General features: G+C 40.8%; 1 protein-coding gene and 1 pseudogene across 2 annotated transcripts in view; both read right to left on the bottom strand.

Moving 5' to 3' along the window:
* The window catches only part of GRAMD2B (GRAM domain containing 2B), a 128,957-nt gene extending 120,519 nt beyond the window's left edge, over window positions 1–8,438 (bottom strand). The window contains exons 1-2 of one of the 2 annotated variants that reach the window (XM_036020703.1): window positions 8,102–8,438; window positions 6,093–6,248 (exon numbers count right to left, since the gene is read on the bottom strand). In XM_036020703.1, coding sequence (XP_035876596.1) covers window positions 6,093–6,248; window positions 8,102–8,235 — 290 coding nt within the window. In that variant the 5' untranslated portion in view covers window positions 8,236–8,438. The remainder of the gene's footprint in view (window positions 1–6,092; window positions 6,249–8,101) is intronic. The other variant, XM_028515144.2, reaches the window with a different exon arrangement.
* Window positions 8,439–9,467: 1,029 nt separating this feature from the next.
* On the bottom strand, window positions 9,468–11,400 carry LOC114497561 (annotated as a pseudogene).
* Between the last annotated feature and the right edge of the window lie 1,572 nt (window positions 11,401–12,972).

Genomic DNA, 12,972 nt, shown 5'->3' with positions numbered 1-12,972 from the left:
AAATCAGCAATTTTTCCTACGGGAATATTTATGAATATCATATGATTTTAATGTCCCCATAGGATTTTCTTTGTATTCTTTATTGTGGTAAAATATACACAGTTCAGTAGCATTCATTGCCTTTCTTTTTTCAAGTACATTTTATTTATTATGATATTACAGTTGTCTCCTTCCCCCCTTTATCTCCCTCTATCCTGAACACCCCTCTCTCCAGCATTTCCCCCCACTTAGTTCATATCCGTGGGTTCATATCCATGGGTTGTACATATAGGTTCTTTGGCTTCTCCATTTCTATTACTATTCTTAACCTCCCCCTGTCTGTTTTGTGCTTACCAATTCTGCTTCTTATTCCCTGTACTTTTTCCTCCTACCCCTCTCCACTGATAACCCTCTATGTGATCTCCATTTCTGTGGTTCTGTTCCTGTTCTAGTTGTTTGTTTTTGTTTTTTAGGTTTAGTTGTTGATAGTTTTGAGTTTATTGTCATTTTACTGTGTATAGTTTTGATTTTTTTTCTTAAATAAATCCCTTTAAATAAGGGCTTGGTAATGATGAACTCCTTTAACTTTACCTTGTCTGGGAAGCACTTTATCTACCCTTCAATTTTAAATGATAGCTTTGCTGGATAGAGTAATCTTGGTTGTATGTCCTTGGCTTTCATGACTTTCAATACTTCTTTCCAGCCCCTTCTTGCCCGTAAAGTTTCTTTCGAGAAATCAGTTGATAGCCATAAGGGTTTTTAACATATACTTTTTTGTTTATAACAAAATGCACAAAATATAAAGAAGAAAATTACAAAATCATCTGTGATTCTCAGCCCCCAGAAATAATCAATCATAATGAACATTTTAGCATTATGAAAATTATGTTTTACCCTCAAGAGTAGACAAATAGTTTGGCAATCCTGGAAATATATGCAACATTTAAAACATTGATTTCTTTTTTATTTTCAAGGGGCTTATCATTCAAAGTGAGGAACCAAGGGTAACAAAGAGGCCAATTTTTCTGTTTTCTCTCTCCCTAGTGGAGCTCTAGGAGCCAGAGTAGCTGACAGAAATGCAGAAAAGACATATTTGGAAAAATCCATGAAACAGGTCTGAGAAAGATTTGGTTGGGAGCAAACATAACACTGGCCAAGATGTTTTCAAGGCTAGTCTAGGAACTAGGTGGTGGGTGATGGAATTTTAAAACAGGAACCCTGGGAAGCATCTGGTAAAGATACTTTGTGTTACAGGTCTATGGTCTGAACACAGAGGGTTTGGGTGACTACCGATGGTCACAAGCATAATAAGTGGCAGAGCCAGGGCTGCCCTCCTGACCCTCTCTTCCCTCCTGGCCTGGTAGTCTGGCCCCTGTTCACATCAGGCTGCTCTGCCGAATTCCACCTCCTGTAACCCATGGGAGAATGCAAACACACCCAGGACTCCCAGCAGCAGGCCGCCCGTGTTTCACACTGTCTTCGTACAGGACAAGGAGGGAGGGACACAGTCACGCCACCTACAACCTTTCATTTTCCATCGGTATTGAAGTAACAAAAAACTATGTTTTTACTCTTATCTTTCTTAGGTGGTCTCATGAAGTAGAATATGTAACAATTTCCCCAGGTCTCTGAATTTCGGGGATCCCCCCATATCCTGCTATTGGATTCCAAGGCCAGGACATATTTTTCTTAAAAACACAGGCTCTGTATTTGAATTCTTACAATGCCACTTGAGAGCTTTAGTTTTCTAATCTGTAAAATGGGAAAAATAATAGTACCTACCTAATAGGTTTATTGGGAAAGTAAATTAGTTAATATTTGTAAAAACTTTGAATATTACCTGGGACATAATAAGCACTTGGAAGGTGTTACCATCATTATTACCAACATTTATAATAAAAGCATATGGCTTTATTTTAAGTAACTGTTTTTTGAAGGCATTAAAAATAGCTTAAGATATTATATAACACAAAGTCTACCAGTTTAAAATGTATAATATAGTGGTTTTTAGTACATTTTTACAGTGTTGTCTAGCCACTATCATCTAATTTTAAAACATTTTCTCTTTGTTTTCACGTTATTTCTCTTTTATTTGTTTTTTTAGCAAGAATATTTTTAAAAAACATTTTATTTATTTATTTTTAGGGAGAAGGGAAGGGAGAGAAAAAGTGAGGGAGAGAAACATTAATGTGTGGTTGCTTCTTGCACACCCCTCACTGGGGACCCAGCCCGTAATGTGCCCTGTCTGCGAATCAAATGGGTGACCCTTTCATTTACAGGCTGGCACTCAATCCACTGAGCTACACCAACCAGGGTGGCAAAAACCTTTACATTCACTCTGAGAAAATTGCTTTTATTTCATTTTTCAATTACAGTTTACATTCAGTATTATTTTGTACTAGTGTCAGGTATACAGCATAGTGATTAGACAATCATATACTTTACCAAGTTGTTGCCACAATATTTCCAGTGCCCCCTGGCACCATACATAGTTATTATAATATTATTGACTGTATTTCCTATGCTATACTTTACATTCCTGCGACTACTTTGTGACTACCAATTTGTAGTTAATTCTGGAGCATTTTCATTGCTCTTTTATAACCACTAGGAATTACTCTACATCTCCCCTACATCTCCCCTTTTCTGCCTTAGGCAACCACTAATCTACTAATGTGCCTTTTGTCACAGAGAAAGTACCTATTCTGGACATGTCACTAAGTGGAATTACACTAGATGTGATCCCTTGTGACTGGCTTCTTTTGCTTGGCTCGCTTGCCAGTTTCATCCAGTTGTAGCCTGTGTCAGTCCTCCACCCATTTTATGATCAAATGATCTTTCATTGTATGGAGAGGCCACACTTCATTTAGCTGCTCTTCAGTTGATGGATATTTGGATTGTTTCTGTTTTTAGATGTTATGAATGATGCTGCTATGGAAATTTGTGTGCATGTTTTCTGTGGACATACATTTTCAATAATTTTGGTTTTGTGCCTAGGAATAAAATTGCTCTCTTTAACTTTTTGAGGAATTGCCAAACTATTTTCCAAAGTTACCACAATATTTCACATTCCAATCAGCAATGGATGAAGGTTCCAATTTCTCCATATTCTTGACAATACTTATTTATTTTTCTTTTTGATCAGAGTGATTTTAGTGGATGGGATGGTATCTCATTATGCATTTAATCTGAATTTTCCTAATACTGATTATATTGAGCATCTTTTCTGTGGTCATTGACCATTTATATATCTTTTGGAGAAAAAGCTATTCAAATCACTTGCCCATTTTCAAACTGGGTTGTCTTTTTATTATCGAGTTGTGCCCTTTATATATTTTGAATACAAGCCCCTTTTCAGATATATGATTTCCAAAAATTTCCTCCCATTCTGTGGGTTGTCTCTTTACTTTTTTTAACTTTATTTCTGTTGTTTACACTACTACAGTTGTCCCCATTTTTCTCCCTTTGCCTACCTCCATCCAGCCCTCCCCCTTATTTCCCTGAGGCTATCACCACACTGCTCTCTGGGTCAGGCATATATGTTTTTTGGCTGGTCTCTTCACTTTCTTTCATTTGATCTCCACTCACCTCTCTTGTCTTTACTTTGCTGATGGTGTTTTTTGAAGCATAAAAGTTTTTAATTTTGATAAAGTCCAATTTATCAATCTTCTCTTTTATCACATGTGCTTCTGGTGTTGTAGCTAAGAAATAATTCCCTAACCAAAGGTCATGGAGATTTATTTACTCCTATGCATTCAAGAATTTTATAATTTTAGCACTTACATAAGTTTAAGATCTTTGATCCATGTTGAGTCAATTTTTGTGTGTGTTGTAAAGTAGAGGTCCAACTTCATTCTTTTGCATGTGGTCCTGGCACTTTGCTCTTTTGCCAGTTTTCTGGGTGCTGTTGTTGGGAAGACTACTTATTTCCCATTGAATTGTCTTGTCCCCTTTGTTGAAAATGAATTGACCATAAATGTTAGGGTTTATTTCTGGCTATATAATTATTTTAAACCATATAATTAGAAACTTATTCACCATTGATGAATCTGATCATCCCTGGTCCCTTTAAAGACATGTTTTTAATTTTTTTAAATATGTGTCTCCGTAAGTCCAGAGCCAACATTTTTGGTATTTTCCCTTTACTCTTCTTGATAACCCTGAAATTACATCTTTTTTGGTGGTTGCTTATTTCACCTGTTTGTCACAATGGTAAAAACAAGGAAGACACAAGGATGATTCTCTCAAAATCTTCAGTCATTCAGAAGAGCATGAACTATCATCTGTTAGAGACAGGCAAAGAGAAAGAGTTCAGGCACTAATACATCCCTAAGTTACTGTTGATTCCATTAGTGATCATCCTGCAATTCTTTTCAAACAGTGAAGAGCAGTGAGTCTAGGCTGAATTCCGAAGAGGAGACTGAGATGGTGCTGTTCGTGAGAGTTTAATCTTGGGAATTTAGCTCATAGGATCTTTTAAGATGTGAGTCAGGTCAAAAGCATGCAATTTATGGAAGAAAAAAATGCACATGTCCATTAACCGAATGAAAAATATTCTCTGCTTGTTAAGAAAAAATGCAGAAAATGACCCAACTGGGTAGCAAGTCGGACGAGTTTTTTAAAGGTCGTGCTTGTGTGCAGTACTGGAAATGATTTCATAAAGGAGTTATCCTCGTTTTGCAGAAGAAAAGGCTGAGAGGCACAGAGAGTTAATGAATTTATCCCATGTTTCACAGCTTGTGAGTGAGAAAACTGAGAGACTGAAACACAGATATTACCACCTCCTCCTCAGCCACAGTGAGCAGTTAGCCTAGACAGGTCAGATGCTATTTTGAGATTTCTGGTAAACCAGAGTTTGAATTCGACATCTGCCCTATGCACCTGTGTAAACTCTCTGGAAGAGGGCGGGGCATGGTGATTGGGCTGGGCCACTAGAGACGTGGTTCCAGTGTTTCTTAGTAGGTTTTCAGGGAGGGAGATAAAGAGTAGAAAGGAACTTTATTTAATCCTCTTAACAATGCTAGGGAATGGGTATATGTCTCATCATTTTGGAGATGAGAAAAACTGAGAGAAGTGGTCTCTTTTCCTAGGGCACACATGCAGTTACGCGGCAGCTCTGAGAGCTGGCATTCAAAGGCAGGTCTGGAGAAGCCAGAGCCCTGTGTCTTCCCGCTGTTCTACACAGTCTCCCTCCAAAAGGAGCAAAGCACATACCTCGTCTCCTGAGCCCACCGACATTTTATCTTATATTCTCTGTCCCCATTGTGCCTCACGCCCAGGGTTTGCCTCCCTGGTGTCCCTGCGCCTACCCATGGGGATGCCTTCGTGTGTCTTTCTGGAGGCTTTCTCTTTATTGCCCCAAGTCTGGGCTGAGCCAAATAACCTCCCCATAAAATTTTCTTGCCTTTGAAGATAGGATTCTTTGAGGGATATTTAAGCAATTGTAGTTGAAATTGCAGAGGAACTTTAAAAAAGTTAACTATCTACATGTACTTGGCACTCTGCTAGTTGTATACAAAATTTAAACTGGGGAACAGAGCAAAAGCTAACAAACCAAAAACCTAACCCATAATGTCTGTTTATAAGGAAGTCAAAGAAATTTAACCTAAAACCAAACCTGTCTTTCTAGCTTAAAAGGAACTTAAAACCAGAACTTACAGAGTCGACACGGCAAGTGTGACAGGGCAAGTGTGTTACAGTCCCGTTTTTCCTGAACTGGGCAATACCGAGGTCTCCGGAACAAATGGAGTCCTAGATTACAATCACACTTTGAAGCCTTTGCGAGTGTTGCTCACTGTCTCCCTCTGTTTGAGTTCTCTTTCTTCAGCTTGCATAACATGAGGAACCTCAAACTCTGCCAGTTCTTCTGTGCAATACACCTATCAGCAAAATGCGCTGTGTCAGGTTCGAAGTACGTTAAAGTATGTGGGACCACTCTTGCTTTTGCTCAAGCCCTTGATGATAAAGAAGAAAAATGTCCCCAACAGGCAACCAAAGACCTCTTCCGTGTAGAGACTTTCTGTTTGTGAGATACCAAAAAGATCTTTCATATAGCAATGAGGCAGCGCTCTATTCTCAATTGTTTTTTTCCAGGTCTGAGACCTGTCACTCACGTTTTCAGGTCTGCATCCATTTTGGCTTTCTTCCCCTGGCACATGGTCTTCCAGGGCATGAATTGAGCTTGGAATATATGCTGGGTGCTGCTCTTTTCTGGCAGGCCCTGCTGTGTTCTCCACATCTTCCAGAGGCCAGCAGCTCTTCCAGAAGCTCTGGGGAGGACCAGGAAGCAGCACTAGGTTGACTCACGATCTGGCCAATGACAGCTCTTTCAGCCAGTGGCATGCTTCTCTTCTGAAGATTTCTCTCTCCGAGTCTGCTCAGAGGGACCGGACCAACCACACCTGAAACCCACATCTGTGAGCCAGCAAATGACCACAGAGACATTCTGTGTGTTGCCTGAGATAATATCTACTCACCCCAAGAGCTTTACCTTATCTTGATGCTGGTGTGGGGTCACTTTTACTGACCCCTTACTTATGATGACCTATGTCTTAATTCGGTCCTGACACTTTTCCTCACTTTAGAAGGTAGTGAGTATATGCTGCCTCAAAGGCTCCATCCTAACTTCCCCTAAATGCTCTTCAGATTACTCCTTTAAATTTACTCCTTTAATTAAAAAAAAAATTAAACATACCTAACACAACAACTTTGATATTCACTGTCAAATGATATTATCAATATTTGATCATCCATGTCTCATCTGTGCTTTCTATAATCAGAATATGCTTTTTTTACACATGTAATATAATGTACACGTCATGGTTCTTTCCTCACTGTGGGGGCTCAATAAATATTTACCGATGATAAACTGGTGAATTCACAAGGAAGTTGGTCTTTTTTATTCTTCCTTTTTAATTGCTGTTCCACCATGTCATTCATGCAAACATGAAAGTTGTTCATTAATTAGAAGAATAATAAAAGGACATTAAAGTTTGTTTACGCTGTATCAAAGAAAAATCTAATGGCTAAACTCAAATGATTAAATGTTTTTAAGTATTTAATTAATTTTAATCAAAAACCATTGCAAAACAAAATGTATGTGAGGAGATGATTAACTTGCACAGGAAATGCCAGGATGGAGATTTACAAATGAGAAGGATGAGTACTGTTTGCTTGAGGACAAGACTAGATAATAGAACATGAGATGTCCATGCATGAGATGATTAGGAATGCAAATAACTTGTATCCTCTATCTTCCCTTTCCTACTCTCGCCATCAAAGTTTGCTCTCCTATTCTGTGTCAGATTGAAGGCATCTATGCCCTCAATTAATTTAATGGCCTCTACATAGCCATCCCCTTTGCTTGATGACTGTAGTTTCTGCCCACTCTAACTTGGGTTGGAGTACAATGTGGCCAAAGTAATATGACAGTTTTGAGTCTAAACCTCAAAAAGCTTTGAATATTTCTGCTTCCTCTCTGACTTCTCTGTCATCATCCTGACAACATACCTGAGTTAGGGGTATGCGGCAAGTGAGACCACGCGGAGCAGAGTTGAGTCATTCATTGATCACAGACCACTCAGCCCCAGCTGACCTGCTGTCTGACCACAGACACCTGACTAATAATTGGTCTAGGCCAGGAGAACTACCTGCCAACCTGCAGACTTGCAAAAAATAATAAGCAGTTGTTTTAAACTATGTTTTGAGATGGTTTGTTATGCAGCAAAATTGAACTGCTTCAGATTCTATATTCATATTACTAATAGGGTAAGAAGATAATAGCCCCTCCCAGGGGAAATTACATTTTTCATCTGCTTGCGCTTAATGACTGGAACTTTGAGAGTGTCTTCAGTCTCAGTAAGTGGCCAGGAGAACTTAGGGAGTACAGTGGACTCTTCCTGGGATAATAGCCTAATGTGTTTAAGAGGGCTGTTATCATAAGAAATAAGGAAGAGTAGCCATAGGGTAGGGTAGATGACATCTACTAAAGATCTCAAAATCGTATTTGGTAGATGTACAAACTATTGCCACCACATCCCTTCATTCCCTCCTTCCAGTGTCCCCTTCAATCTTCCCTGTCCCCTTCCTAGCCTCCCCACACAAAGCTTACAGGGGTACCCACCGCTCAGTCTTCTCAGGTCTATTATGGATGTCCTTCTTCTTCTTACTCCCCCATTGACTGCACTCCAGGCCTTTGCATTGGAGGGACAGCTTACGTTCCATGGAAGACAAAGCTGGCTTCAGATCCTGCCTCATACCTATTGTGTTAGGGGCCTCCGACGTGCTAAAGCTTTCATGTCTGTGAACTCCAGTTTTCTTCTCTGCAAAATGGTGACGAGACAAGGCCCTCAGTAAAACTCTGCTCTTTCTCTTTAGTTTAACTTTACAGTTGCAGAAAGAAATTAGGAAAAATCAGAAGCTATTGCTTTTAAGAAGGTTAGCCTGACATTCTCTTGATCGCTGGTAAAAATACTGTCTGCTGGTTTAAAAACTTTGAGTTATGGGTCACAGCTTTAGTAAATATTAACCCTCATTTTACTGCCCTTATTATTAACAGCCAGAAAAATGAAAGTTCAGAGATTTGCATGAATGTGGACAGATCCAAAGTTGCACATGTGATTGGAGACAAAGTCATAAATTCAGTAACAGTTTAATTATCTAATTTATGGCTAATTTCTTTATTTTGAAAAGTTTTATTTATTTTTAGGGAGAGGGGAAGGGAAGGGAAGGAGAAAGAGAGGGAGAGAAACATCAATGTGTGGTTGCCTCTCGTTTGCTCTCTACTGGGGACCTGGCCTGCAACCCAGGCATATGCCCCGACTGGGAATTGAACCAGTGACCCCTTGGTTCGCAGGCCAGCACTCAATCCACTGAGCCATACCAGATGGGGCCTGTGCCTAATTTCTTAATAACCTATTTCCTGCTCCATATTATGAACATATAACACAGGCATTAGTTGGAAAACTCTTCAGGAACCACATGGTAATACCTCAGGCAAATAAAAGAGCTCAAGGCCTTCTACAGGCCTCTCATCAACCTGAAAGCCTCCTAGGGACATCTCGTAAACTCAGCTGGTGTCCCCTCTACAATCAGGTGCCAAGATGACCTGTCAAATAAATTTAGACCCTGTTACTTTCCTCCTGCAAGTCTTCTGATGATTTCTCATTTCACAAAAATTGAAATCTAAATTGTGATCTATGGCCCTGACCAAGTCTTTCTTTCCAACCTTGTTTGGTGGATGCTTCCCTGTACTGGCGTTCTTCCTGAGCTGCAACATGCCAGGCCTGTTCCGACCCCCAGCTCTCTGCATTTGCACTACCCTCTGCCTAGATAGCTGGACCTCCAGTTCTTCTTGTCAACGTTTCCTCTCAGCTCAAATGTCACCTCCTCAGGGATGCCTTCCCTGATAATCCTGTCTAAAACAATTCCACCTTGTGGGGAAACTACCATATTACTATGCTTTATTTTTTATTTTTTTTGTTCTTTCTTCTTCCCTCTTCCTCCCCGCCCCCTTCTTTAGAGACAAACAGTTTATTTGGTAACAAGGAGTAAAATAGGAATTCTTAATTCCTTTTCTCTCTTCTGGTGGCTGAACTGTGATAGTCAGATGGAGAGCAACATACAATAATTTCCTTGCAGTGCTTGGTCTTTTGTAGAAATGCAACGATGCCTGAATTATGTGACTTGTAATTCTTCTTTTCGAGACAGAAGTGCCAGCTCTTGCTCTTTCCAGTGTATCAGCAATTGCTACATTTTCCTTTTGTTTTTGGTTTCCTGGCAGGAAACAAAAGCACTGCCTTGATTTTATTGGAGTCTGTGAGCAACACGGTGACTCAGTTGATGCCTGTGCCCCCACCCACTGCGGGGGGCAGCCCGTAGTCCAGGTGGTGCGGCAGTTTTTGTCTGTAAACATAACCTCATCATTGCCAGCAGCCTTGGCCTTGGCCTGTCCTTCAAAAAGCTACTGCTGCTTCATGGGGTCATTCAGTTTGCTGTAGGCATTGCGTATTTCCTTCTTCATGACAAAAAAGCTCACGGCTCAGGCGGACCCTCTGTAGAGTGGTGCCATTTGGCCAAAGGGCTCATTGTCTCTGGGTGATCACAGACAAATGTAGGGTTGATGCCACTTACATGCATTGATCCCAGGTGGAGGGGATTCAACAGCTTTTGCCACACAGATATCAAGAATTTTACAAGTTCAGTTTAGAAGAAGTTAGTGTGTGGCAGCTTCACCCCAAGCTCTACTACATGCTGATTTTCCAGAAGGATGGGTGAATGAATCTCATAGGCTTGACCCTTGGGGCCATCTAGATGGTAAGTGACCTCATAGCTGCCTATAACGTGTCCACCACCTGTGAAATCACCTACCTCGTGATTTCCACGAGACTGCGATAGTCTGCATTGGCCAGGTATAACTCATAGATGGTGAACTCAGGACTGTGAACCAAATCAATTGCTTCATTTTGGAACTGGTGTTCAATTTTACAAACCTTGCCAATGCCACCAACCAGCAGCATCCTATGGAAGAGTGCTGGGGCAGTTCTCATGTGCACTCAGGTCCAGCTCTTGGTGGCAGGTGAGAAAAGGCCTGGGCACAGCTCCCTGGGAGGGCACTCATCATGGAGCTTCAGTCTCCAGGATTCCCAATTCCAATTCATCCAAGAAACTTCTTATAAATGTGATGACCTTAGAGCACGTGATAAATCTCTGCCTCGCCAAGTCACCCGGGATCAAGTACAAGTATCTGACGATATCGTGTTCCCTTGTTTTTGAGGCTAGAGTAAAGACGATGTAACATATGCAGGCCAGGAGACAGTAGTGTGACCTCACAGAAATGAGGCTCAGCTCACCCTTCTTGGTTTTTCCAGGAGTCCCTGAACCCCAATTATGTCTCCCTGATGCAGTTTGTTATTGATATGAATGAATTCTTCTTCTGATTTACAATTCCTGGAATTGGCCATGACTGGCAACTTGACCCCCTCTCCTGGAAGGCCACAGAAGATGAGCTCTCCCCCCGAAGCTACTTTGTCATGGATCCTCCTTGCCACCTTTAAGGTGACATGCCTCAGGTGGCGCCCAGGCTGCAGCCGACTATATTCCTGGAGGAACTGAGTGAGCAAGATGTCCACCTGGAAGTTGTGTGGGCGCTGGTCTTCCGAACTGGCCTTTAGCTGGTGGGCTCCTTGGCTGCAGATCTTGTGGCGTTGGTTTGGGACCAGGCCCTCCTCCTTGGCACCCACAGCATTGTCAGTGGTGGAGCTGGTGGCAGCAGCATTTGTCTGGCTTAGTTGTTTTGCACTGAACTTCTGCTTGGCGTCCTTCTCTGCTACTTTCTTCTCAGTTTTCAGGTGTCTTTTCAGCTCATTCTTGCTCAGTGTCTGCTCACCAGGGTCCATGTTTGCCTCAGGCCCTGCATGCATCGCAGCCATCTCTCTGGAGGACCTGGTGGCAGGTGAGAAAAGGCCTGGGCACAGCTTTATTTTATTTTGAAAAGAATTGTTGCTCTGTCATTATTTTGTTAATTTGTTTCCTTTTCTCTCCCCATATGTTTCTCTCAACTAGAATGAAAGTGCATGAAAGCTTGTATGTTGTTTGTTTTGCTCACCCCTGTATTTCCTTGCTAGCTTGTAACACTGTATTGCTATGTATAGTTAGTTACTCAATAGATATTTGTAAGGTTGACAGAATAAATGTGTTATTTGGCTTGCTCAGCTTTACAGCAATTTCTGTTCAAAAGAAAAACTAATTCAATGCTTGTAAGGTTACATACAAAACATTTCAAACAAATGCACTCTTCAGAAAAATTCTGATATAAGATTATCATCCACACAGTGTTTGTTAATGTGAAAAAATATGAGAGAGAAGAAATGATAAAATTATTAAAGAAGGTGTCAAATACTTTTGCTCTGAAGCAGTGGGAGTTTGGAAAAGAATGAACTGATGATTCTGGTATGTTTTTGAATTCATGGTTTTTGGGTAAGGGCAGGGATTGAACCTACAAATGGTTAAATATGACTTCCAGGAACATGTCACTTCATTCTCTCTTATGTGATTATTCATTGCTGATGAGGCTCTACTTCCAGTGGATTTCCTTCTTTCAAACCTTTGCAGCCAGAAAGGAAGATGCTTAGGGAAAGACGGGCGCGGAAGCAGTGCTCTGGGTCCCTCAGAACAAGCTTGTCTGTCAAAACGAAGTCAGTTCAAGGAGACACTGCCGAACTCATACTGAGTGGCATATTTATTTTGGTGTGATGTATCCTTTTCTAAAAGTCTGGGTAGATGTGGAGAGAAAAAGAAGAAATGAGTATGCTGTATACGAAAGGGAGTAACAGAAAGTTCCATCTTTGATAACCTGGCACCACCTAGTGGTTGATGAGTCGTGTGTTAGAGACCCCTTTCTCTCAAACTTGCCTGGTTTGCCTCAGAATCCCTTAGTGACCTTGTACAAACAAACACTCGACTCTTACAGATCCCGGTTCTATAGGTTTTACATGGGGCTTGGTGTCAGAGCTTTAAAAAACAAGTTTCCCAGGTGATTCTGCTTTAACTGATTGTTTTAAAGCTCAGAGCTATGTCTTTGGAGCTTGTCTGTATGATTTCCCCTGTTCTCTCCCTTCACCTTTGGAGAAGTATTTATACAGGATATTTTACACTTAAAATCAAAGTGAGTTTTGACTAACACTACTTTGAAATTTTCTAAAGGTTTTGTGACATTCAAATCAAAACAGGATGAGAAAGTGTGTACGGGGGGAGATGGGTTGGGGGGCCCAAATCCGTGTTGCGAATCATTGTTCTAATCAGCCAATACCCAACAAAAATGACAGATGTTATTTGTAATCTGTCTCATTTCAAGGGCCCTCTTCAGTTGTCCATCTTCTCTCCTGTTGACTTGAATAATTAAATCATTTAGCCTTTTCACTTTGAAGACTTACAAAAGTCATTTCAGGTTTACAAAATAGTTGCAAAAATACCAAGAATTTTCATGTATCTTTC

Source organism: Phyllostomus discolor, chromosome 3 (assembly GCF_004126475.2).
Source record: "Phyllostomus discolor isolate MPI-MPIP mPhyDis1 chromosome 3, mPhyDis1.pri.v3, whole genome shotgun sequence".
NCBI classification, from domain to species: Eukaryota; Metazoa; Chordata; class Mammalia; order Chiroptera; family Phyllostomidae; genus Phyllostomus; species Phyllostomus discolor.
This window is presented reverse-complemented; position numbering and strand designations above follow the sequence as displayed.